General features: G+C 43.2%; 2 protein-coding genes and 1 non-coding gene across 3 annotated transcripts; 1 reads left to right on the forward strand and 2 right to left on the reverse strand.

Annotated features, from left to right (window-relative positions):
• LOC8067716 (nucleolin 2) lies at positions 9,979-16,128 on the reverse strand. The gene is made up of 18 exons (XM_002467063.2): positions 15,975-16,128; positions 15,410-15,508; positions 14,980-15,299; positions 14,362-14,460; positions 14,077-14,292; positions 12,928-13,032; positions 12,730-12,810; positions 12,542-12,652; positions 12,406-12,465; positions 12,039-12,116; positions 11,814-11,855; positions 11,637-11,728; positions 11,440-11,557; positions 11,158-11,246; positions 10,949-11,039; positions 10,759-10,850; positions 10,316-10,602; positions 9,979-10,212 (listed from the first exon to the last, which is right to left on the reverse strand). The coding sequence occupies exons 2-18, from the start codon at positions 15,489-15,491 to the stop codon at positions 10,181-10,183; spliced, it is 1,995 nt and encodes a 664-aa protein (XP_002467108.1). The 5' UTR covers positions 15,492-15,508; positions 15,975-16,128; the 3' UTR covers positions 9,979-10,180.
• Positions 21,585-25,672, reverse strand: LOC8076609 (cellulose synthase A catalytic subunit 7 [UDP-forming]). The gene is made up of 5 exons (XM_002467064.2): positions 25,361-25,672; positions 25,034-25,222; positions 23,060-24,903; positions 22,538-22,888; positions 21,585-22,402 (listed from the first exon to the last, which is right to left on the reverse strand). The coding sequence occupies exons 1-5, from the start codon at positions 25,563-25,565 to the stop codon at positions 21,815-21,817; spliced, it is 3,177 nt and encodes a 1,058-aa protein (XP_002467109.1). The 5' UTR covers positions 25,566-25,672; the 3' UTR covers positions 21,585-21,814.
• TRNAG-GCC lies at positions 22,943-23,013 on the forward strand. Its single transcript has one exon. It is a non-coding gene; the product is annotated as a tRNA-Gly (tRNA).

Below are 25,824 nucleotides of genomic sequence, written 5' to 3' on the forward strand. Positions count from 1 at the left end.
AAAATAAAAACTAATTACACAGTTTAACTGTAAATCGCGAGACGAATCTTTTGATCCTAGTTAGTCTATGATTGAACAATATTTGCTATAAATAAACGAAAGTGCTACAGTAGCGAAATCCAAAATCCTTTCGCATCTAAACAAGACCTTGATCTAGAGGCAGTACCTACTACACTAGTAGATACTCCTAGATGATTTCAATTAGACTCTTTGGGGGATGGATAATGGGTTATTGTCTTATTGACGGTGTTTTGTTTGGTTTGCTGCTGATGTACTGCCAGTGGCGGATCTAGAGAAATTTGGAGGAGGTGCGACCATACATAATGTACCTAGCCATCGATCACGTGTTTATTTTTTCATGGCGTGGTGTGTTGCCACTTGCCACCGATCACACGTTTTTTTAGACCATAATAGGAGTTTGCTAAAAAAACCTTTTTTCTTTTGCATGGTGATCTGATACATTAGAATAAATGCCTCATAATATATAAAGGAGCTATGAAGTTGCGGTCATGCTTGTAGTTTTTCTTCCTGGTCTTTTAGGGATGGTGCTTGTACCAATTTTGGTGCCTCACCCAAACTAATATATGCATTACTTTTTATATATTAATCTACATCATTTTCTAACTCCATCAGTTTTTCCATATTAAAATCATGAAATGGATCTCCTGGATGGAAAGTGGGCTGAGCAAACAAGCAACCGAAACCAATTTATTTGCTTCATCTTTTTTATAAATATTAATTATCAAACATCAGAGAAAGAAAAAAAAAAGTCTAATCCTAGAATCTAGACAAACTAGTAAAGAAATAACCACAAAATTGAAGACAATTAGGATGCTCATACTGACCAAAATTGGAAGAATAGAGAACCTTAGAAGTTGCTTACTTTGACTTTTGAAGGATGAACATAATAGAGAAGATCACAGTTAGGGCAACAGGGCGGAATATGATGTGCTCTCGGTGCTCTTGACCCTAAGGCTACATGCTTGGCCAGCGCACAACAATGCCCATGGCCGATCGGCCACGGTCGATGACCAATGGCAGTAGGTCACCATCCATCGGAGTTCGCGCTGTCACCAAGGGGAGGTGAAGCGTCGACAGTTTCATGTGAGTCGAAGTGACTGCCGAGTTGCCGATGATTCCATGCGGACGGAGGCCTCGCTGATATTGGGCTATGTGTGGAGAGTTGTGGGTTGTTATGACCTCTCTTGGTCGACTCAGCAGAGTTGTGGGTGCAGACGTTTGGATTCAGGGGGTGCGAATGTCGTAGAAACATGCATACTATAGCGTATTTTGTATTTTGGTCTGGGTGCGGCCGCACCCAGTACCTCCTACATGGATCCACCCATGTGTACTGCTACTAGTTTATCTTGAGCATCGACGAGCCGAAACTGGCCTAGAAAACTTAGTTTAGGGCTTGATTGGATGTCCATTCAATCCATGTGTATGAGAGTGATTTGGTATAGAATTTAATTTTAACCACACATAGATTGAGATGGATATATGGACTTCCAAACAAGACCTTAATGATCTTTTTAGACCAGTTTTGATGGAATATTTAGAGTGTGCTTGGTCAATAGGATGAATTCTGACATGACAGATCAAACTCATTTAATTCAGAGACAAGTGGGATAAATTCATCCTAGGTCTTGTTTGAATACCCATATATCTACTTTAATTCATGTGTAGATTGAGATAGATAGATAGATATCAAACAAGACATAAAACAAAATATTGTCTCGATACTTATTAGGACAGCTCATCGGTAAAAAGTGAGCGGAAAGATTCATCCCACTTCAACCAAGTTTCCTTCCTTCACGACCACCTCGTCTGTGTGAAGAATAGGAGCAGCAGTGGATGAGAGCTCACCGGTTCAAATGAATGGAAAAGAAAGGGTGGCCAGGCTTTATCGCCACTGCTATTAGAGAAATGACGCCACTTTTAAGTTTTGTTTTGTTCTGTCTGTATTAAAATTGGCGGCAAGTTGTGTTTGCCACTGAGTGGATGCTAAGTTTGGTGTAAAAAATGAGTTTGCTGCCCAGCGATGTGAATTGTGATTTGTTTATCGTAAGAAATCTGAGTGGGGGTGAAAAAGGTTACATTAATGGCAATACAGTACATTCCAAAACTGCAGCACATCTTGTCACTAGGGTTGCTCATACTATTGTCTCCCTCATCTTAATTCCTGTGCCATCTTCCCAACGACAGTTAAAAGAGGACGGAGGGAGTATGGCCTGAGTGGTGCTAGCCAACGACTAATAATTAGGGACACGATATTGTGGCTTCAACGACACTTAAAAAGGAACGGAGGGAGTATGTTGCTATTTGTGTAGATTGGTGTCACTAGATATATACGCGGGGCTCACATGGTAAACTCGAAAACCGACTTAAAATGTCTGTCTCCAAATAAATCCAATGAACATTGTACCTTTTGGGGTTAATCCCCAACGGATTTTGATTTTTATTGCATCAAATGATCGTGGACATTCAAATCCAAATAGACCCCAAAACAACTAAAGTCAAATTAGACTATGATTATTCAAGGCCTTGTTTAGTTTCATTTTTTTTGCAAAATGAGCACCGTAGCATTTTCGTTTGTATTTGATAAATATTGTCCAATTATAGACTAACTAGGTTCAAAAGATTTGTCTCGCAAAATATAGGTGAACTGTGTAATTAGTTTTTATTTTCGTGTATATTTAGTGCTCCATGTATGTGTCTAAAGATTCGATGTGATGGAGAATGTGAAAAAATTTACAAAATTTTTCAGAACTAAACAAGGCCCAAATCTACTCCTACCTCTATGTATTGGGCACTGAATGCTAATGAAAGACTAATGCATCCAGCGTGAAAAGCACCAAAAATATAGTAGCCAAGGCGGCACGTTGAGTTGGACTCGATGTGATTAAAACCATTGGAAAACGAATTACCCTAGTTGGGCATATGTTGAAATTCTCCTCATCCCTCTTATCCCCATCAGCCCTTTCCGAGCCAATTTCAAACACAAAGGAGCCATGCCTTTGGGTGGTAGCGCCTCCAACCACGCCTTGGCAACCACGGCTTCAATTACCATCCATGAACTTCGACGATGACATCATTTTCCTTCCAATTCCAACCGATCTTCGCGTTCATAGTCTATAGACTGGACAAGTCACTCTGACTCACCCAAGAATACTTTTTCCTTTTTTTATTAAAGAAAAAAAAACAGGCTCTGAGCGAAGGTCACTTGGACTGTGCATCATCAACGTGGATATTGTTTATTCAGACAGATGTGAGGCAGGCCGCAGCAACGCTAGCTAGCTTGTGCAGTGACAGTGACCACTGACCAGTGAGGCAGGCAGCCAGTGAACCAAAGCATCGCCAGGAGCCAGTGAACCAAGGCTCTTTCTTGCGCCCTAATCCGCCCCCATGGTCCTGGTTCACGGCGGTCAGTCAACACTTAATACTAGTTGTTTGTACTCGATCTATTCCAAATTCTAAGGTATTTGATGTTTTTAAACACTAAGTCCGACTATTTGTCTTACTAAAAAATTTATATAAAATATTACTTCTTTTGTTATGGTTTGGTTTATTAATAAAAATTCTTTAAAAATAACTTAAATTTAACTATATTTATATAAAATTTTTAAATAAAACAAGTAGTCAAACATCTTATAATTTAGCACAAAGGACACATTGCGGCGGGTCAACTCAAAGGTGCCAGGAAAACAGGATCGGCAGCCCTATAGGATTCTAGGAATCACATCACATGGCTGAGTAGTAATCCGGACAGGAAGAGAGGCATGTTTAGGCCTTGTTTAGTTCGCAAAATTTTGACTTTTTGGCTACTGTAGCACTTTCGTTTTTATTTGACAAACATTGTCCAATCACGGCGTAACTAGGCTCAAAAGATTCATCTCACAAATTTCAGATAAACCGTGTAATTAGTTTTTATTTTTGTCTTTATTTAATGCTCCATATATGCGACCAAAGATTCGATGTGATGGAGAATCTTGAAAATTTTTGGGAACTAAACAAGGCCTTATTAGCAGGGACCTCTCCACATGGAACAGGAAGGACAGGTACGTTGCTCAAGAGTCTAAGTCAAAACCACGGGCTTTTCATTGATCGAATACTGCTAATCTGCTCTTCAGTGTTCCTTATCTGACTGTCACATATCTTGAGATGACGAAATGTTCCTACCTAATTTGCCTGTCTCGGGAAAATGCCATTTTCCCCTTTATTATTATGCTTGACACCAGCCCAGGTAGTCCTCGAGTTTTCAAAAGGAAAAAGTCTACTTTTTCTCCCTTAAGAAAGTACGTTTTTTCTCCCCCAACTTCAAAACCGGGCAAACCATCTCCCTTAATTTTTCATAGAATTTCTAATTTATGTATGGTTTAGTCCACATGAGTAAATCATAGAAAAATCATAAAATAGAAAATCTAATTTTCTTAGACTCCACATGAGTATACACAATGAACATATAATATATGTATGCTTTAGTCTGACAAAATAATTATAGAAGCGGCAACTATAAATTATTCAATCAGTTACACAAAAGCATAGATCTGAAGCTACAACAAAAAAAATTACTAAAACATGCCATATTATATATTATATATTATATATTTACTACGTAGATATGCTCATGTGGAGTCTAACAAAATTATATTTTATATTTTATGATTTTGCTATAATTTACTATTATTTTTCAAATATTTAGCTGAAATAAATAAAAAAGAAAAAGACAAAACCTTTATAGCAAAAACTTTGTACTAAAGCATACCATATTATATGTTTATTATGTACATCTACTTATGTGGAGTTCAAAAATTAGGATTTTCTATTTTATGATTTCTCTGTGATTTACTATGATTTTTCAAAGAATCAACCGAAATAATTTAAAAAGGAAAAAGACAAAACCACCATCATTGTAGCAAAACCACTATTCACTCTAGCAAAACCGCCTTCAAAACCGCTCTAGGGAGGTAAAATGCATGGTTTTAAAAGTTGAGGGAGGTGATTTGCTTGGTTTTGATGTTGAAGGAGGAAAAACGGACTTTCGTAAAAGTTGAGAGAGAAAAAGTAGACTTTTTTTCTTTTTTAAAACAGGGGCCTTTACATGGCCCGAAATCAGGATGGGTTACCAGGCCGAAGTGGGCTGATAAATCTCTACTTGTATCGTACATCCAGTTATCGACAGAAGCCCAGCACAGTTATGGTGTGATTCTTCAAGCGGTGAAGCTTATGGCTGTTCCTTAGGCTGTCTCGAACAGCAGGCTTATTTGGAACTCAAACCTAAAATAGATCTCCAACACAATACCTATAGCCTCCAACAGAGTACTCATATAGAAGACCCATTTTAGGTATCAAGAGAGGCATAACCCAAATTTGGGTATCCTCTCTCCTCGAGACCCATTTGCAGAGAGTGTTGTCTTTTAGATCTTGTTGTTGGAGAAGACTAAAAATAGGTATGGAACCTTTTACCTGTAGCACTATGCAAAGGACAAATGGGTCTTGTATTTTGGGTGACGATTGTTGGAGATAGTCTTATATCATCCCAACTGTCCCCAACACACACTGACACACTCAACGCATTTACCATGCATGCTGAATTGCTGATGCTACAGAAAGCAGCTGGGACACAAAGGCCTCTGGCGAAAGAGTAAGCAACGGCTGATTGTAAATGTTTGCCAGTTTTCAGCTTCCACATTATATTCCATATTTCCATACTAGAGGTTCCACAGAGTGACACAAGTCACACAGCCTTTATGTGTTAGGAAGAGCAGCACTCAGCCCATGACCATGACGATCTTTTTCAAGTGCGGCCATCTTATCAAGCTCATCGTCTCATCGATATGGCTATGCAGTAAGGTTCAAAAAAAAAAAAGATATGGCTGTGCAGTAGGCACACAGAAATCTCAGTGGCATGCATGGATTGCAATTTCCAGTTCAATTCTATATGGTCTAGAAGCTGTTAGGTTAGGCCACACCCACAACGCGCGATTTGATTTGTCACGTGGGAGATGACCCAACAAGATCCTGCTGGCAATGCGACATAGTCTGAGCTCTATATTCCTTTATTTTTTTTCTTTTTTCTTTTTATGTTATTTTTTATTTTTGTACTTTTCTTTTATTATTATTCTTTTATTTTTCTATTTTCTATTTTACTTTTATATTTTATGTTCACGTATTAGACATGCGATGTTCTGTTATATTTTTTTATATTCAGTGTTATATATGTAATATTATATGATGTATTTTAAGATGTTTGCGCGATATACATGTGATATTCTTGTAGTTTACATGTGATGTTCTATGGTGTATTTAGTGATGTTCACTTAGTATGCATGTGATGTTCTATAATATGTTTAATGATGTTTATTTAATATATATGTGAGATTCTATAAGGCATTTTAGTGATGTTCTATGGTGTATTTAATGATGTTCACTTAGTATACATATGGTGTTCTATGATGTACTTAATGATGTTCACGTAATATATACTTGATGTTCTATAATGTATCTTAATCATGTTCTATGGCGTATTTAGTGATGTTCACTTAATACACGTGATATTCTATAGTATATTTTAGGATGTTTGAAAAATATCCATTTGACATTTTTTTCTATTGCGTGTTTTTTTATTTTTTTTATTATGTTTTGCTCTAGACTTTATTTTTTTATTTATGTTATATATTTATTTATTTTTATTTATATTATAATACTAATTTCAATAACCTAAAACTAGAATATTATTCTTCTAAACTAAGAACATTTTTGTTGTGAAACAGAACATTGTTTTCTTAACCTAGAACATTACGTCTCCTCAATAAAAATTATTATATATTTTTATAAAAATATTCATTAATAAAATTTTATCTAAACATACCTAAGTAGGATCTTGTTTTGAAGATTTTATTATAAAAAATATAATGGTGTAATTAAAATTTAATTTAGAATCTTGGATTGGCAGATATAGCATTTTTTAATTTTCAAAAGAAGTTACACGAGGATGATGTCAGCAAATTTGGAATTTTATATGGCTGCATGCAGGAGTAATACTAGATGGTTCTTAAGCAGCTATGAAGTGGCCCATTATAGTATTCAGCCCACCCACGTGCGTTCCGGTGTCACAGAAGAAATTAGGCGTGAGGGGGAGGGCGGGAAATTATCGGCGCGAGATTAGGGTCCGGTCACTCGGACCCTAAGACCGCCCTCCCAGCTCCGCCCCTCGCCACATCCCAGCCCCCACGCAGCTCCTCCCTCCCTCCCCTACAGTGGTTGTGGTAGGTTCCGAGCTTCCGGCAGTGCTGGCGCTGACGAGGTAGGTGGGCTCCTCCTCCACTAAAGACGAAGATGATGGCGGTGGTGGTTAGGAATTAGGGTTTCGACAAATCTCTCCTCTAACTTTTGTCCTTGTTCTTTCATTTTTCTTATAATTTGTACCAAGAAAGAAGATAACAATACCAATAGCGGGGGTGAGGGCTAGCGAAAGAAGACCAAAAAAATTAGGACTCAAGCTCCTGCTCGCTACACTCGCACTCTAGCTACTAGCTCTTCTCTTACCGATGCCTTCGTTCATCTTCAGCAAGGCCTTTATTGGAGCGTCATGAGAGCTTTATTGTTGGACACGTCACAAACAGCCTTCGAGCTCCTGTGGCACCACAACACCGTTCGTGTTTTATGCTCCCCGGGCATCTCCTGGCATATTGTTGTGGCGTCTTGTATCTCAAAGCTTGTGCACCTCAAGAGTTGACTTACCTCAGGACAAGCGAGAGATCTGCACTTGCTCGGGACTAATGGTCACTACTACATTATTTTTAACCGAGGCAGGCAAAAAAGGCTTTACGGAGGCATTTTTGGCAACCGCTTCAGATCAAAGGTCACGATTAATGTGACTTTTTTCTGTCCTGCCTGCCTCAGTTAATAGAATAAAAAAATAAAAAAGACAAAAGACCAAAGACCAAACCACGTCTAGGTCTGGGCCTCGTACCACCGCCCAAGCACGCTCCCTGCTGCCTGATCCGCCGCCGGGAAGCCTGATCCACACCGTTCGGGTAGGGAGAAGAGGGAGCCGCTGTCGGATCCGGGCTCCCGCCACCAGATCCAGCCTTCCCATGTGACGTCGTCGACGGATACTATACATGGCCTTGTGGCCCACGGCCCGATGATTTGGCCCGGCCCGAGCACAACATGGCACGGTGGCCACCGGGCTCGGGCACCAGGTCGTGCTTGGGCCGCCACCCAGGCACGCGACATGGCCCGTTCCAACGGTTGGCCCGGTGAACATGAACTGTTGGTGTAGCTATAAATATATATGTGTTGTTAATTGTTATATTGGTGAAAATGATGAAATATTTCAGCATTTGGGAAAATATTGATAAAAATGAGTTATTGTTGGTTTGATGGGCCGTGGGCTGGCATGGCACGGCGTGCTTGACGGGCCGGCATGGCACAAAAACCAGCCCACGGGCCGTGCCTTGGACCGAAGGCTAGGCATGAAGCCTGTAGAGGCACGACCCATAGCGGCCCGGCGATCTGCGGCACGGCACGACACGGTCTGGCACGACATTGGCCAGCCCGGCACGGCCCATTGGACATCTCTACAAATACGAACTCCCCACATACACCGTCGATGGATCCACGACCGGAAGGGGTCCCGTGCGTGCAGCCACTGTCGGTCGTGTCGACAGCGAGCCTGATCGACCACCTAAGGAAGAGGGGAAGGGTGGGGGCACCGTTGCTGTTGTGCATCGAGGAGGGGAAGGGTGTGGTGCCGTAGAGGAAGGGTTGGGCCATAGAGGAGGCTGAGGGCGACTGCTCCACCCCTGGTGTGCCGCTACTGCTGCCACGCTAGTGAAGAGAAATGAGGGGGGCCAAGGGTGGTGCCATCGTCGGGGCCTCCAGGGTCGCGACTCCCTGCTCCTTGCCGTCAAGGCCGCTGCGCGGGGTGGAGAGGGAGGAGGGGTCGTCGCTGCCTGCTCCTGCTCGTCGATGAGTGAGAGAGAGAGGTGCCAGGGAGTGAGAGAGAGGGAGGGGCGTTGAGAGAGGAGCGGCGCACGTCTCGCGAAGTCATGAAATCATGACTAGGGCTGAGGAGTGGCGCTAGGAAGGGTGCTGAGTTGAGTGGATGGCCTTTTGCGAGGCGGTTTTTTTGACCGCCTCGGTTAATAAAAAACAATCGCCTCGATTAATCTGAAGCATTAACCGAGAGACGGTTGGAATTTCTGCCCACCTTCGTGACTCATTTCAAAACGGCTCGGAAAAGAATTTTTATAGTAACGGGTGTTACAAGGTGGGAGTATAAACTAAGATGCATTACACATACGGATGCATTATAAGATGTCATCAGCTCTAAGCGTGTATTGCCAAAAGAAGCAAATAAGGCTACGCGACGCGGTGCGCAAGCTGTGGGATACAAGACACCCTAGAAATGTGCCTGGAGACGGCCAGAGAGCATGAAACACTGGGTGGTGTGGTGATGCTGCAGGAGCTCAACAGCTATCCCTGACGTGTCTAGCAATATAATGCTCACGCCGCTCAAGGGCTTCGCTGAGAACGAAAGGAAAAGAGGAGGTATGAGCCGTGAACGTGAACGAAACGAACCTGCCTGGCCTGGCGATCAGGTGGAGCTCTGCGCAGCGGCGCAGCGCAGCCCACTCACATGGAGCGCCCTGCCACTGCCAAGCCTTCTTGCACTGCACGTCTGCACTGCACTCACCCCACCCGAGCTGAAAGAAACGCCCCAGCCTGCAGCGTGCAATGCACCTCCCCCGCGCTCAAACACTCGAAACCGAGACAGACAGACTATCATTGCGGTTAATTAATAAGACCGTGTGGGTGTACGGAGTCCCGGCATGCTCTTCGCCAAAAAATGCTTGCGAGCAAATTGAGCGATTGGTTTCTCAATTCTCATAATCATTCTTCCATTGCGATGCAGTGACTTGCGAGTTGCGACAAAGGCATTTCTACACTCAGAAATTCAAAGGCCAAAAATCATACGAACTTGATCTCATATATTATAAATATAAATCACGTCTACGATATAACTTCATAGCTCCGAATGTTAAAAATGGCAATACAATTGTCAAAATTATCAAGCAAACAAAACACTACAGCCTCCAAAAGGAGAACAGATAGCAGAAGTATGAAAGGTACAATATAGTTGGTTTCACTATAATCGCCAGCCATGGGATCTTCAATCGTCATCACCAAACGTTGTCTTCTTTCCTGCAAAATTTGAACCACAGTTCCAAATCAAGCGCACACAACAAACTCCAACTGGATACAAATTAATCTGGCAAAACAATTCTTAACCCAAGCAATTGTTTACCTGCACTAGGGGTACCAGCAGTCTGTCTGAAAGGCGTGCCACGGCCTCCACGGCCTCTGTCACCCCTTCCACCACGGCCTCCAAATCCACGCCCACGGCCTCTGTCACCACGCCCCCTGTCACTCCTCCCTCTGCTACCACGCCCACCACTGAAGCCACCGTCCCTGTTGTTATCAGGTCTCGGCTTTGCCTCATCGACATACAAGCTGTAGTCACCAAGGTAGGTTCCATTCATCTCATATGCTTTATTCAAGGAATCCGGGTCCTTGAAATCCATGTATGCCATTCTGCAAACCAAACGAAGTGTTTTGTCAATGAGCGACTTCCGCAGATTATGACATTCCAAAAGAAACCATGTATGGTATCAACATTCCTATCTTGCTGAAAAAAAACTAAGGCCTTAACCTAAGTATAAAAGAATGATATGTCAAGAGCCAACTAACCCTTTGCTTGCACCAGTGTCATAATCCTTCGGAATTGAAATACGGGTAATGTCTCCACATGAGCGAAAATGTTCTTCGAGAGCACTCCGGATCTGGCAAAGAAATACCATCAGATATAATGTAACAAGACATGGTTCAACAGAACACAAACACAATGATAAGTAGATAAAAAAAAGGAAATTCAAATTACCTGGTCCTCTCCAACAGACGTGTCAAAGCCCTTGATAAACACGGTGTTGCCTGACCTTTGAGCAGACTTCCTGAATGAACCGTTGTCCTTCCTGAGCAACACACAAAATTATGGCCATACTGAATAACCGGTAACAGCTAACAGCATAAGTTTCATAAAATCATCCCCTACTGAATAACCACAGTACAGTAAATAAGATAGAGAATAACCCGCTGTTAGGAGTGTATGCACCCCTCTCGACAGCCAGGTCAATCCTTAGAGAACGCCCCATCAGGTCCCGACCACCAAATTCAAGTGCCTAAAACAAAGAAAGAGTTCAAATGTCAGAACTTCCTCACAAGTGACATTAAATTCTATGCTCTTGTAACAGTTAAACTAATAACAAAACTTGCTTAGCATCCAATAAAACTTGGTGGCAGTGACCACTGAGGTGTTTTGCTCCTTTAACAGTTGAACTAAAGCAAAATAGATTAAAAAGATAAATTGTTCACCTTTTGAGCAGCTTCAGCAGTAGCAAATTCAACATGTCCATAACCCTTGAAACTCCCATCATCAAAAGTAGACAAACGAATATCTACAACTTCTCCAGCCTCCTCAAAAAATTCCTTACTACAGCATGTGGAGAAATGGTGTTAGTGGCAACACATTTGTAAAAGAAATAATAAATTGGCACATTTAACAAACTTACACTTGTTCACGCTCTATACTATAAGCTAAATTCCCAACAAAAATAGTCTTCGAACCAGTAGCCTGACTTTGGCTTTTGGCAGGAGTTTTGGGCTTGCAAAGATAAAACAGTTGTCAAACATCCATTTAATGTTTATTAAGTAGATAAAATTAGGGAATGGCATAGATCGCAGAATACCTCATTATGTGCTGACTTTTGCGTAGTGTCTACAGGAGTTTCCTGAGAATCAAAGAAACTGTTATATCCCAACTAAAAAAGATTCACAGATAACTCAGTAGTTAATTATGCAAAATTACAATCATTCCCTTAATTTTAGAACAAAAGGCATCAAAAGCCAAACCTTTTGCTCAGTAAAAAGGTGAGATAGTCTTCCAAAGGCAGAGATCTGACAAGAAACAGTACCTTAGACTTCTTTTGTGGTGGCTCCTCGTCACTTTCATCAGAACTCTCATCAGAGCTGCCATCAGATTCGTCGCTGGACTAGAGAGAGAGAGAGTTTCTATTGAGACCAATGTAATATGTACAAGGGCAGACAACTGAAACTCAAAAAGTATACTCCCACCATATATTATAGCAGGCAGTATTTTGATACAAAAAGTAAAGAATTAGTTTTGGGCATTTATTCGAGTATTAATTAACACATGATACATACTTGTGTAAAATAAATATATTAGCAATTTGATTGTAGGTTGACCTTTTCAAATCAAAATACACCTTACTAAAGTAGGGAGCATGAGTCAAGAAAACAAGATTTTACAAGAGAGCATACTTCTTCATTCTTCTTATTTGTTGCTAGAGGCCTCTTCCCAGGCACAGTAGGTTTTTCAGGCTGTGAAGATGAGGGACAAGAATTAAAAACTACACAATAAAAAATTAACATGAGTGGAGAAGAAAGTGCTGCCTACTTCATCAGAATCAGAATCTGACTCTGAGTCAGATTCTGAGCTCCCACTAGATTCTTCCTTCTTTTTAGGAGCAGCAGCCTTCACAGGCTGTACTGTTTTAGCATTATTATCCTGGCAAATATAAAATGAAGCTTTCAAGAAGCGGATTAAGTTTGAAGACTCCTCAAGTTATGCAGTAAGGTGCCTACCTCATCCTCAGACTCAGAATCAGAACTGTCACTGGATGCTTCCTTTTTCTTGGCCACTACTGGAGCTTTAGCAGGAATATCCTACAGATATTGTTTGTGACAGGATTATTACTGATGAACTATGTTTGCCAAAGAACAGCTATCGAAGGTGCATGAATCAAGAAACAAATGCAGCATATGAATCCACAAATAAATTACATCTTCTGATTCATCATCATCAGAATCACTGTCAGAGCTATCAGATTCTTGGGTCTTCTTTTGCAGAGAGGCAACTGGAGGCTTCTTTAGGTTAGCAGCAGGTTTCTGAAAAGCAAGAAGGCAAGACAAAAGTCAGTGAAACCAGGAAAAAAGAAATCAAGCTAAGCTTGATTGGAGATTACTGACTGCAGTAACCCTGCATAAAAATTACACAGTGATGACTGATTGTACATACATATGTTGTATCTATACATGTGTTCCTCACTATTATTTTTAGACATGAAACTCATAGCTGCCTAGTTTTACAAAGAAACAGAAAACATTATACACATTGTCTCTTCTGCACATTAGATTAGCAAATACTCCCTCCAGTCTCATTTCTAAGGCGTGAAACGTAAAATGCAGATACCAAGATGCTGGTGCAGAACATTGTGCTCGTGCGTAGGATGATTTACTCATTGACGAGCTCTGTGGTGAATTTGCCACGTCGCACTTAATAAGTGGTTAGCCTACAAAAGTTTGATGAAGTTCCGACTTCTTTCTCTACAGAATTAGCGCATGGTGCCATGCAAATAAAATAATTCTTGGCCTCAAAGTCATTAATTCCTGCACTTAATGACCCTTTGGATGCCACATGCACCTTATGTCTTTCTCCAAAACTCATCTGTGCCTTAGAAAACAGAGTGGAGGGAGTAGTACATCTTATTTGTCTTCTTTTAGAAAGGGGTCCATAGCAGGAGTGAATCCAGCCCTTGTTATCAGGGTCAACGCACCCAAGCGGAATTCTGTAATTCTTTAGCTAACTGCTAACATATTGTTCTTGCTTGCTCATGTAAACCTCACTAATTTATTTGAGCTGACCCTGGTGACATTGTGGGCTGGCTCATAGGACATCTCATGGTTAGAAGAGTACTATTTCATTCAGCTATGTCAGTGTGTGCGTGCGGTGTGGGCACTCAAGATGTACAAAAAAAAGAAAATTAACAGGATGCAAACCATTGTTTAACACATAGCAGATGTAAATAAAAAAAATAAAAACAACAGGCTGCAAATGAGTCATCGCAGGAAAGAAAAATTCAACAATATAATAAGGATTCAAAAGGCATTCATGATTTGGCTCGCAAGATAGAATAGGAAGCAAATACTTACTTCATCCTCATCTGAGCTACTGTCAGAGCTGCTGCTATCATGCTTAACCTGTTTTGAACCATTACTAACTGCTGTGACAGGCTTCTTTGAAAGGACAGTGGGTTTTTTTGCAGGTTCCTCATCAGAACTGCTATCATCACTGTCACTGCTGTCATCACTGTCGCTACTACTGGCAGCTGGCTTCTTTGAACCGGCAACTGGTTTTTTGGAAGGTTCCTAATTTAAGGGAAAAATAAGTATGTGTTGGTAAAAAGAAAGCCCCAAAAGCCAGTGGACAATGCTTACATCATCTGAGCTCTCAGAGCTGCTGTCATCACTGGACTCCTGTTTAGCAAGTTGTGTACCTTTCTTTGGTTGAATAACCTTTTTTGGCTGCACCTTAACCTGCAAACATGTCCTTTTTCCAGTAAGTAGTTTCCAATAGAAATCAAATGAAAAGTTAAAATTTCATTCATACACTAGCTTCCTATTGAGCACAAGAGAAACTGCAAACTAATGTCATTAAACAAGTAATTTTTTTCTTTATTAGTATATATATCAAGGGAAACAGTAAAAGGTGCAAAACCATGTTGCTTTTCAAACACCGTTGCAATTGACAACAAAGGTATTGACAGCAAGTGAAACTATAATGCAAACATCTAACAAACAATTGATGTCAAATCTCAGTTCTTGATATTTAGATGATCATATACCAAAGAATGATCAGTTTTTCTTTTTTTGCCTTTTCCTTGATGGCATACATCTTCAGTCTAAGAGTATCAGAAAAACTAAATAAAATCAATCAGTAGCACACAGAATACAGTAACAATGAAAACACTATCAACAATCAATTATGAGATTGTGACATAATGAAGCAAAGCGATCTCCAGAGACATGAGCCAAAAGAGAAGAACAAGATAGCACCTCCACTTCAGAATCTGAAGAATCCTCCTCAGAGTCAGAGCTGCTGCTCTCAACTTTCTTTGGAGGGGGCTGCTTCTTAACTGGCACCTCCACTTCAGAATCCGAAGAATCCTCAGAGCTGCTGCTCTCAACTTTCTTTGGAGGGGGCTGCTTCTTAACCGGCACCTTCACTTCAGAATCTGAAGAATCCTCCTCAGAGTCGCTGCTCTCAACTTTCTTTGGAGGGGGCTGCTTCTTAACTGGCACGGCCTTTTCAGGTGCAGTCTTTTGCTTCTTGGCACTCACGGCCTTCTCGATCTCATCTTCTGCATTCCTCTTCCCTGCTCATTAGATTAAAAAACTGTGGTAAGTGTGGTACATACAAAGCAACAAGACAGAAACATAAGCAGCAATTATTCCAATGCAACAATAGAGCGATCAAAAGCCTTACCCTTCTTTACAGATTTCCCCTCTGGAACTGCGACAGCAGCAGGTGCAGCCCCAACACTGGACTTCTTGTTTGACTTGCCCATAATGCCTCAGCTAAGCTCTACATAAAAAGAAATGGGGGCACCAATTTAAGAATAAGGCATATAACAATACTAATACAGCACATGCACAAAACAACATATATATGAATATGGCCATCCTAACATAGGCAACAGACACATGCTATTCAATAGGAAAAAAGTTAAGTCCCACTTCCTCGTAAATATTGGTCATTTTAACATAGGATGAAAGCTAAAAACTACCAATTTCATCGAGGAAATTAGTCAGCCCCGTACACGCAAAGGTAGTAAATGGTAAAGAAAAATATCAGCAGGTGATGTTGGGCAAGACTCGGGCAAGACTCGTGCTCCACCACGCACGCAGAAAATAAGCAAACCGGCAGCGAATAGAATGGATTGGAGACTGGAGAGAGCTAAGCATTCGTATTCGAGGACTAGAAGAGACGCAATGATCCCGCGGAATCAACAATAAATCAAGCACTTCATCCAGGGCTAGGGGTTCCTTACCGAACGTAGGGGATCGGGAAGACGGCCGGAGAAGATGTAGGAGGTGAAGGAGCGGGCGGCGGCGGCGGCGCAGGGGGATGGGTAGGGTTTCCGGTCGGCTCGGGGGCCGGAAGGGTTTTTGATGGGTTTGGGCTTGGGCAGCGGCGCCCGCTTTTATACGAGGCAGAAGAGGAGCGCTCGTTTTGCATTGCGTCCCCACGGTTTCACGTAAATATATATGATTGAACAGGGAGTGAAATGTAAAGTGGTTAGATATTTTCGTAAGAGCCTGGGGCAGTGGGCTTTTTGGGCCGGTGTAGAGGCTGTGATGGTTTGACGGTGGGGAAATGTCTATTTTTTCTTCCTTGACTTTCACAAAAGTCTATTTTTTCTTTTTTAATTTTAAAAATTGGATAAATTATCTTCCTTAACTTTTTAGACCATGCATTTTATCTCCCTGAATCATTTTCAAAGGTGGTTTTGCTATAGTAAATAGTGGTTTTACTATAATGATAATGATTTTGTTTTTTTTTTTAATTATTTCGGTTAAATGTTTGAAAAATCATAGTAAATCACAGAAAAATTATAAAATAGAAAATCTATTTTTTTTAGACTCCACATAAGTAGATCTAAATAGTAAACATATAATATGGTATGCTTTAGTACAAAATTTTTGCTATAAAGGTTTTGTCTTTTTTTTTATTTATTTCGGATAAATATTTGAAAATCATAGTAAATTACAGAAAAATTATAAAATATAAAATATACTTTTTTAGACTAAAATATATTATTTGTTCATACATATATTATATGTTCATTGTGTATGTATACTCATGTTGAGTCTAAGAAAATTAGATTTTTCTATATTATTATTTCTCTGTGATTTACTATGATTTTTCAAAGATTCAGCCAAATAAATAAATAAAAAGAAAAAGGATAAACCTTTATAGCAAATACGTTATATTAAAGCATACTATATTATATGTTTACTATGTAGATCTATTTATGTGGAGTCAAAAAATTAGATTTTCCATTTTATAATTTTTCTGTGATTTACTATGATTTTTTAAAGATTCATCCGAAATAATCAACAAAGAAAAGACAAAACCACCATCACGCAAACCCGCTACTCACTATAGCAAAACCGCCTTTGAAACCGCTCCAGGGATGTAAAAATGCATGGTTTGAAAAGTTAAGGGAGGTGGTTTGCCTGGTTTTGAAGTTGAGAAAGAAAAGATGCACTTTCGTGAAAATTAGAGGAGGAAAAGTAGACTTTTTTCTTTGTAAGCCTAATTCTATCGTCGAGGGGAAAGGTAATGGGCTGCTGGCGGCGTCGAACCCAAAAGGCCCATCGTCCATGGAAATGGCAGCCTCATTTTTTCACGCATTTTAGTCTACTTTTCCTCTCCCAACTTTCACCGAAGTCTGCTTTTCTTCCCTCAACTCCAAAACCAGGCAAATTATCTTCCTCAACTTTTCAAATCATACATTTTACCTTTCTAGAGCGGTTTCGAAGGCGGTTTTGCTATAGTAACAGTGGTTTTGTCTTTTTCTTTTTAAAATTATTTCGACTTAATCTTTGAAAAATCATAGTAAATGAAAGAAAAATCATAAAATGGAAAATCCATTTCCGTGGACTCAACATAAGTAGGTATACATAGTATGGTATGCTTTAGTATAAAGTTTTCGCTATAAAGGTTTTGTCCTTTTCTTTTTTTTATTTGGCTAAATCTTTGAAAAATTATAGTAAATCATAAAATAGAAATTATAGAAGCTACAACTATGAATTATTTAAGAAAAACATAGATCTGAAGCTACAACAAAAAAAAGATATAAAAGTATATCATATTATGTATTTACTGTGTAGATATGCTCATGTGGAGTCTAAAAAAATTATATTTTATATTTTATATTTTTCTGTAATTTAATATGATTTTACAAATATTTAGCCGAAATAAAAAAAGAAAAAGACAAACCCTTTATAGCAAAAACTTTGTACTAAAGCCATATTATATATTTACTATGTAGATCTACTTATGTGGAGTCCAAAAAAATGGATTTTCCATTTTATATTTTTTCTATAATTTACTATGATTTTTCAAATATTCAGCTGAAATAATTTAAAAAGAAAAAGAAAAAACCACTGTAACTATAGCAAAACCACCATTCACTGTAGCAAAACCGCCTTCAAAACCGCTCCAAGGAGGTAAAATGCACAGTTTCAAAAGTTCAGGGAGGTGGTTTGTGCGATTTTAAAGTTGAAGAAGGAAAAACGGACTTTCGTGAAAGATAAAGGAGGAAAATAGACTTTTTCCTTCACGCATTCTGCACAGGAGACAGCCTCGCTCTGATGCCGACATGGAGGTCGACCATGTGTTCGCAGATTTCTCAATGCGTTTTTGGTCGGTTAAACACACGGCAAGAAAGTAATTTGTGAGACGAATCTTTTAAGCCTAATTAGATCATAATTGGACACTAATTGTCAAAATAAAACGAAAATGCTATAGAAATTGTTAAACTTTAACAACACTAACCAAACACCTCCTAACTGAAAGTAGGAAATGGGACCTCCGTTCATTTATCTCCTTCATCTAAGTAAAAAATTTTTACTCGAAAATATCATTCATATTAGCTTAGAATTTACCTACATTTATTGCCTCTTTGCTGCTCATTAGCTACCACTTGTCTGCATTTATTGTTTTTTTGTTGCTTATTAGTTACTGTATTCTTTACATGTGACTCCTTGTATGTGCTCAGCGCGCGTTGATTAGATGCAAATTGAGTGCTTTTGTTCTACTCCTTGGTTACTGCGCAGAAAGCTAAAACGATGAAGATAAATAAACTTGAGAGAGTCATGTTTGTCTCGTGAGATTGGGAGTTATAGAGAAAGGACAACGAAAGATTAGAAAGCAAACTCCCATTCGTTAAATCCTAAGAGGAGGGTCGACAATTGATAAGAATTTTGTTTTTAATGAAAGTTGAGTGTCTTCGAATATAGGAGGTATGAATTCCCTCTTTAACTTCTCTTTTGATTTTCCTTTACAAACCAAACAAGACATTAGGACTACATCCATCAATTCCCACCACTAATATCTGCCCCTTCCATACCTACAAAGAAAACCGTTTAGGACAATGGCACGGTCTTAAATGTTTAACTTTAACTTCTTATTTTTATAAAAATATTTATCAAAAAGTGATATATGTATATTTTTATAAAAGTATTTTTCAAGCAAAATCTATTCATATGGTTTTTATATTTTCAAACTCAACAACTTTAAAATTTATTTATGATTTATATTCCCGAAGTTTGACTTAAATCTTGCCTAAAACGATAAGTAGTATTTTGCTACTGAAAAAACCAGGGGCGGACGTACTGCCCCGTGCTGCCCGAGCTGCAGCACGGGGTGAAGCTCAGGAGCAGTAGAGTATTGTATCAGGCCCATTAGCCACCCCGATAGGGAGTCAGAGCAGCAGGTGCCTCCGTGCCTTGCTCAGCTTTTGGCCTAGCGCGTGACGCATTGCCTGCTCGCGAAATTAATTGGCGTTCGCTTCCTTCCTCCGCGCCACGACTCATCAACTCCCTCTCTTCTCTCGCGATCTTGAAGCAGCGACGGGCGACGGCCAACGAAGACCATGGATTGAACTTGATTTGAGAGAGATAGTGAAGGATCTAGGGAATAGGAAGTCAATTGATGAGTTTCATCATGATATTAGGGATGAGGCTAGGAGAGCATATCTACAGAAAAGGTCCATATAGGCCAACTGATCATAAGTTTCCAAAAACAAAATTCAATGGTATATGTCAAGCAAGAGGATTTGTTACATCATGGTTTGATCAATTTGATTGGTTAGAGTACAGTGTAGTCAAGGATGTAGCCTATTGCTTTTATTGATATCTCTTTAAGCCACAACAAACTGGGTTTAATAGTAATGATACATTTACTTAGAGTTGGTTTTCAGAAATAAGAAGAATGCAAAGGCTTCTTTAAAAGAGCATGCTCAGTCAATTGATGGCTTTCATAATAATGCTAGGAAGTGTGCATTTGATTTAAAAATCAAAGGCAAAGTGTTAAACATGTGTGGCATGTCACAAGCACAGCAGAAGAGGAGACATATAAGCTCGTTTAAAAATTATGTTAGGCATTGCTAGATTTCTCCTTCTATGTTACAGACTTTGGCACCTGTATTGGTCTTGGTAACCTTGCTGAGAAGATGGTTCAAAGTGATAAACATACAAAATTTCTTTTGGTGCATCGTCTCGTTGAATTTGCATTGATTTTTCAAAACACATGGCCAAAATGTCTTTTCTAGTCATTGTGAAAAGAGGAAGTATCGACAACACATGTTGTTTAGTTGTTTTTCAGATAAGCACAATGATGGAAGAGTAAAAGTAAGAAACCACCCTATATATTTGCACAACCATCATACCGAAAAACAGCATGTGAGGCTCTACGTGCATCCATGCAGTTGATTGTTAAGCAGAATAATAATATAATGAAGATTTTCAATTGTACCTATACGAACCGAGCAAGTTATTATAATACTAAGTCACAACCATGAAACGAGATAACAGTTTAACTCTTAAGCTTGCAAAGTTAAGGATAAACTCTTTGTCTTTTCCCCCTCTAGAGGACCCATTGATATAAAGTCAAGAGCCTATGTAAGGAATTTATTTTCCCACTGAAGAACAGGACGGCCTTGTTTTTCCATCACATCGAATTTTGTGGCACATGCATGAAGCATTAAATATAGATGAAAATAAAAACTAATTGCACAATTTACCTGTAAATTATGAGATAAATCTTTTAAGGCTAGTTAGTTCATAATTGAACAATAATTACCAAATAAAAATGAAAGTGCTACAATACTCAAAATCTAAAATTTTTGCGAATGAACAAGGCCTAAAATACCATCCTAGTCATTGTGGAAAGAGGACGAAGCAAGCACATGTCATTTTCAGATAAACACATCATGTTTTATTTTCTTCAGATGAATATAGCGCTGACAAAACAAAAGTAAGAACCTAGCTATCATATCTGCACAACCATCAATTTGAGAACAATATGGCAGGCACCATTGCATGATCGCATCCATGAACTTGATTAGTAGGCAAGAAATGATAATTTTAATTTAGTTGTATAATCATATAGACTAAGCAAGTACACTAGGGAGGGTCTAAGCATACATGTACAACACTTTTGACTCCCTAGAGCGCCATTAAGATGTGTCGTATTAAGCTTTCTCTCAACTGACACATAAACCTTTTGTGTGATTGAAAAAAAAATATAAGATTAACTCACAGGATTTGCACTTGAAGCAAGATAAAGGAAAAATGGTTTTACTGTGTTTTATTTGACTTGGTATAATGAGTGCGCCGATCTACGCCGAGAGAATCACAAAACAGACCCAAGGCACTGTGTCAGTACGTTACCTGCACTTGACATGAAAAACAGAACAAGTTACTGGGGAGTGGGGAGGTGTACTGGTCGGCAGCGTGGTGCGCAGAGGAGACGACGATGGCGGTTGAGTGTGGTGGTGGGAGGGGGCGGCAGCAATTGTGTGGCGTGGCGAGGTGAATCTCCGGTTCGCGGTGACGGTGAGTCATTTGTTCCCTGGTTAATTGCAACTGAATGAAGGGGGAAAAAAATAATGTCCTTTAATTTGAGTGAACTCGATCCTCCACCACAGTTCTTACACCCAATTAACACTTTATCTCACTCGATCACAAAACTTGCATTGTACAGAATTAAACAAGTCGAATATGAGTAGATCGAATCGAAGCCTGCCCCCAAAAGTAGGTGCCTGTATGCAACAAGCAATGCAAGCAAGCTAGGTGAGCTCGCTGATCGATCATATTCATATCAGCACTCGACTCCGCATGGCTTGAGGATGGGTCCCTTGGCCTTTGGGATGAAGGGGTCGATCCTGACCCAGACGAGCGAGAAGATGGAGGCGAGGAGGATGGACCAGAGCACGACGATGGTGGGCGTCCGGTTCTGCCTCCCCATCAGGCCCTTGAGGAACGGGTACAGGTGGACGATGACCCAGAAGGAGAAGAAGAGCTTGCCGAACAGCGGCCCCCACGAGCCGTACCCGTTGTTGACGGCGTCGGAGACCCCCGCCACGATGCCCACCATGTTGATGATGATGAGCGTCGTCGGGGGCACCAGCAGCGTCGTCCACTTGAAGAGGTAGAGCTCCCCGAACGCGTCCGCCTCGTCGCCGGCCGCCTTGGAGGTGACGGTGAAGCTGGTGTCCACGCCGCCCAGCACCTTGAGGAAGCCCTGGAACACGGCGAACAGGTGCGCCGACACGCCGCCGATCACCCAGAACTGCTCGTTCCGCCACCAGTCCTCGATGCTCACCCCGCTCCACCGCAGCTCCAGCACGCTCGTCGCGATGATGGACAGGAACAGCGCGATGAACCAGATGCTCGCAAGGTTGTTCAGCTGTCGATATATATGATCGATCATATCGTGTGTCCAAGTAAAGTTAATTAAGTTCCATGTCCAAGCAAAAAGCAGTCGATCGATCGTCGTCGTCAAGATTCAATAATGCAACTCGATCGATTACTAGCTACTCACCGTGGGAATGATGAACTTGCCGGTGAGCAGGCAGACGGCGGGGATGGTGCAGTAGGCGAGCAGCGGGATGGAGGTGAAGGGGTAGACGATGGTGTTGGTGTAGGCGAAGCGCTCCAGCCACTTGAGCCGCCCGCCGTAGGCGTACCAGAGCGGGCAGTGGCGGCTCATGAAGATCTCCACCGACCCCAGCGCCCAACGCAGCACCTGGTGGAGACGATCCGACAGGTTGATGGGCGCCGACCCCTTGAACGCCGGCCGTGTCGGCGTGCAGTACACCGACTTCCATCCCCGGCAGTGCATCTTGAACCCCGTCAGAATATCCTCCGTCACCGACCCGTAGATCCACCCAATCTGGTGTTATTATTATTAGAAGAAGAAGCAAAGATCAGTGATACGGACATCGAAGCACCAGTGGTCTAGTGGTAGAATAGTACCCTGCCACGGTACAGACCCGGGTTCGATTCCCGGCTGGTGCAATTTTTTAGTCTTTTTTTTGCCAGTTTCAAAAATGACAATTATTACCTCCTTGCCCCACTCTGTCTTCTCCTCGTACCCGCAGCTGATGACGTGGATGGCCTCCTTGATGAGCGCGGCGGGGTCGGCGGCGGCGCCCTGCGGCAGACCGCCGTCCTCGACGAGCGTGGAGGCGATGAACACGGGCGACTGGCCGAACCGCTTCTCGAAGCTCTTCTGGGACATGAGCGAGGAGCGCTCCAGCTCGTCGTACCCCTCCAGGCCCTCCTCGATCTCCTCCAGCTCGAACGCGCGCTGGTGCTTCTTGTACAGCGCGCCGCCCTTCTTGCTGCCGGCCACCGACCCGCCGCCGCCGCCGAGCTTGTCCTTCTTGCTCCGCTTCCTGTAGAAGCCGAGCAGGCCCCTGCGCGGCTCCTCGCCGCCGTCGGCGCCGCCCTTCTTGTCCTTCCTGGCCTTGCCGCGCTTCCCTCCGCCGAAGCAGCAGCAGCAGCAGCACCACGACGGCCAGCAGTCGCACGTCATCTTGGGCCTCTTCTCCGGCCTCGGCGGGTCGTAGCCGTACAGTGCCTGGCGGTTGAAGACGCATCCCGTGCCGACGTACACAGGGCCCTGGATGCCGTCCAGCCCCTTCATGTTGATGTCGAAGAAGACGACGTTCCGGTTGGCGTATCGGTCGTGCCTGTCGATGCCGTCGAACCGCTGCGGGAACTGCACGTAGCAGAGCTTCTTCCCCAGCTGCGGGTCCATGAGGAAGCACATGGCCTCGCGCACGGCCTTGCTGTTGTTCACGTAGTGGTCGCAGTCGAGGTTGAGGATGAAGGGCGCGTTGGTGAGCACGGCGGAGACGCGCACCAGCGCGTTCATGGCGCCGGCCTTCTTGTGGTGGTTGTACCCGGGCCGCTTCTCACGGGACACGTACACCAGCCGGGGCAGCTCGTGTCCTTCCACGTCCAGCGCGCCCTGGGTGCCGAGGTACACCTGGATCATGCCCGGGTGGTCGCGCGTGTTGTTGCCGGGCCACGGCGTGCCGTCCTGCATCACCCACCCTTCCTCGGGCTTCTTCTGCGCCTTGGCCACCAGCGCGTTGATCCGGACCTTGAACTCCTCGTACTCTCGCTTCATGGCGCGACGCTCCTTGACGAACGTCGGCTGCACCTTGTCCTTGAGGTAGTCGATCTTGTGCGAGAAGTAGAACTCCGGCGCGCGTGGCTCCACGGCGAACTTCTTGCAGAAGGGCACCCAGCGGCGCGCGAACTCGGCGGTCTCGGACAGCGTGTCGAAGAGGAGCATGGAGGCGCCGTCGTCGGAGACGTAGCAGCTGACGCGGTCGACGGGGTAGTCGACGGCGAGGATGGACAGCACGGTGTTGGCGGTGATGATGGGGGGCTCCTTGAGCGGGTCCACCGTGCTGACGAAGAAGTCGATCGGGGACAGCCGGCACGCCTCGCCGTCGCGGTCGTAGCGCAGGGCGAGGCGGTCCAGGTACGTCTCCCGCGTCACGGGCGCCCACTTGGGGAGCTGGTCCAGGATCCAGGAGAAGGCGAACCAGAGCTCGCAGATGACGGACGCCAGCCACAGCGGCACGGCGTCCATGGCGGGCGTCGTGATCCGGAACTTGAGGAAGAAGCACAGGACAACAAGGCGGAGCACGATGACGATGCGGTACGGGTTGATCTTGCTGGACGGGATCGGGACCTTGCGCCACAGCGGCTGGCGGGCCTCGGCCAGCAGCATGTACTCGTCCTCGTTCTTGTCGTCGTCGTCGTCGTCGTCGCTGTCGTCGTGGTTCAGCTTGCCCCTCTTCTCCTGCTTGGTCTTCCACTTGTCGATCCGGTCCTTCCACTCCATGCTGCCCTCCATCTCCCTCTCCGCCTCCAGGTCCTTACCGGCCACTGCACAGACATCATCAATCAATTCAGAGGGATCGATCGATCTTGCAACGTAAACACGCCGACATCATCAATCAATCAATATATATAATATAATGCAGCTAGCTGGCCGGAGCTAGCTAGCACTACTCACCGCTTCCGGTGAAGGACGACAGCGTGTGGCCTCCCGTCCGCCATTTCTGCGCCGGCTGCTCGCCGTTCTCGGAGTAGACGTCGAACGGGACGGGCTCGTGAGGCTTGTTGGGGCTCTTGACGGGGAACTCCTCCTCGAAGTCGTCCATCTCCGGGCCCTCGTCCTCGTCCCCTTCCACCCTCGGGGACCCTGCATATGCAACAAGATTTTTTTTTGTAGCCGTCAAAAAGCTTCCAATTTTTTGTAGACTGCTGCGACGCGACCGACATGGTGGTGGTGAATGGGGGGGGTGAGGTGCACCAACCGAACCGATGTACTCGTACCGACCTTTCTGGCGCTTGTAGCGGGTGTTGCACTGCGGGCAGCACTGCGTGCCCTCGCTGCGCTCGTACTCGTAGCACGGCCGGCAGACGGGGAAGCCGCACTCGGTGCACGCCACGAAGGGCTGCCCGTCCTCCCGCGTCCCGACCTCGTCGGCGCACACGCGGCACGTCTTCACGTCGGCGCTCCGGACCTTGTCGTCGTTGTCCATGCCGATTGCCGATGCCGATCAGGGGGGAGAGGTGAGGTATCCGTGAAGGGACACGGATGTGGCTAGGGTGATATAGCTGATGGCGCAAGGGAGGTGGCGTGGTGACTGGTGAGGCACAGGCACACTGGTAAGGTGGCGGGGTGGCGTCCCGCACCAACCGTGAGTTGGGGAGTCCGGCGTTGATTAGAGCGCAAGCCAAGGCAGGCAGGTGCATGACAAAGCCACACAGCAGGGCCAGGGCTCGCTTCGAGATCAAGCC

The sequence above is a fragment of the Sorghum bicolor genome, chromosome 1 (assembly GCF_000003195.3).
Source record: "Sorghum bicolor cultivar BTx623 chromosome 1, Sorghum_bicolor_NCBIv3, whole genome shotgun sequence".
Classification (NCBI taxonomy): domain Eukaryota; kingdom Viridiplantae; phylum Streptophyta; class Magnoliopsida; order Poales; family Poaceae; genus Sorghum; species Sorghum bicolor.

Excerpts from the sequence above, each read along its gene's own strand:
- LOC8067716 (XM_002467063.2), bottom strand. The coding sequence starts at position 15,491 with ATGGGCAAGTCAAACAAGAAGTCCAGTGTTGGGGCTGCACCTGCTGCT. Across the intron at positions 11,729-11,813 it reads AAAAGTCAGCACATAATGAG|CCCAAAACTCCTGCCAAAAG; the intron begins GTATTCTGCGAT and ends TATCTTTGCAAG. Across the intron at positions 11,247-11,439 it reads CTGCTGAAGCTGCTCAAAAG|GCACTTGAATTTGGTGGTCG; the intron begins GTGAACAATTTA and ends TCTTTGTTTTAG.
- LOC8076609 (XM_002467064.2), bottom strand. The coding sequence starts at position 25,565 with ATGGACAACGACGACAAGGTCCGGAGCGCCGACGTGAAGACGTGCCGC. Across the intron at positions 25,223-25,360 it reads CCGCTACAAGCGCCAGAAAG|GGTCCCCGAGGGTGGAAGGG; the intron begins GTCGGTACGAGT and ends TTGCATATGCAG. Across the intron at positions 22,889-23,059 it reads AGACAGAGTGGGGCAAGGAG|ATTGGGTGGATCTACGGGTC; the intron begins GTAATAATTGTC and ends TAATAACACCAG.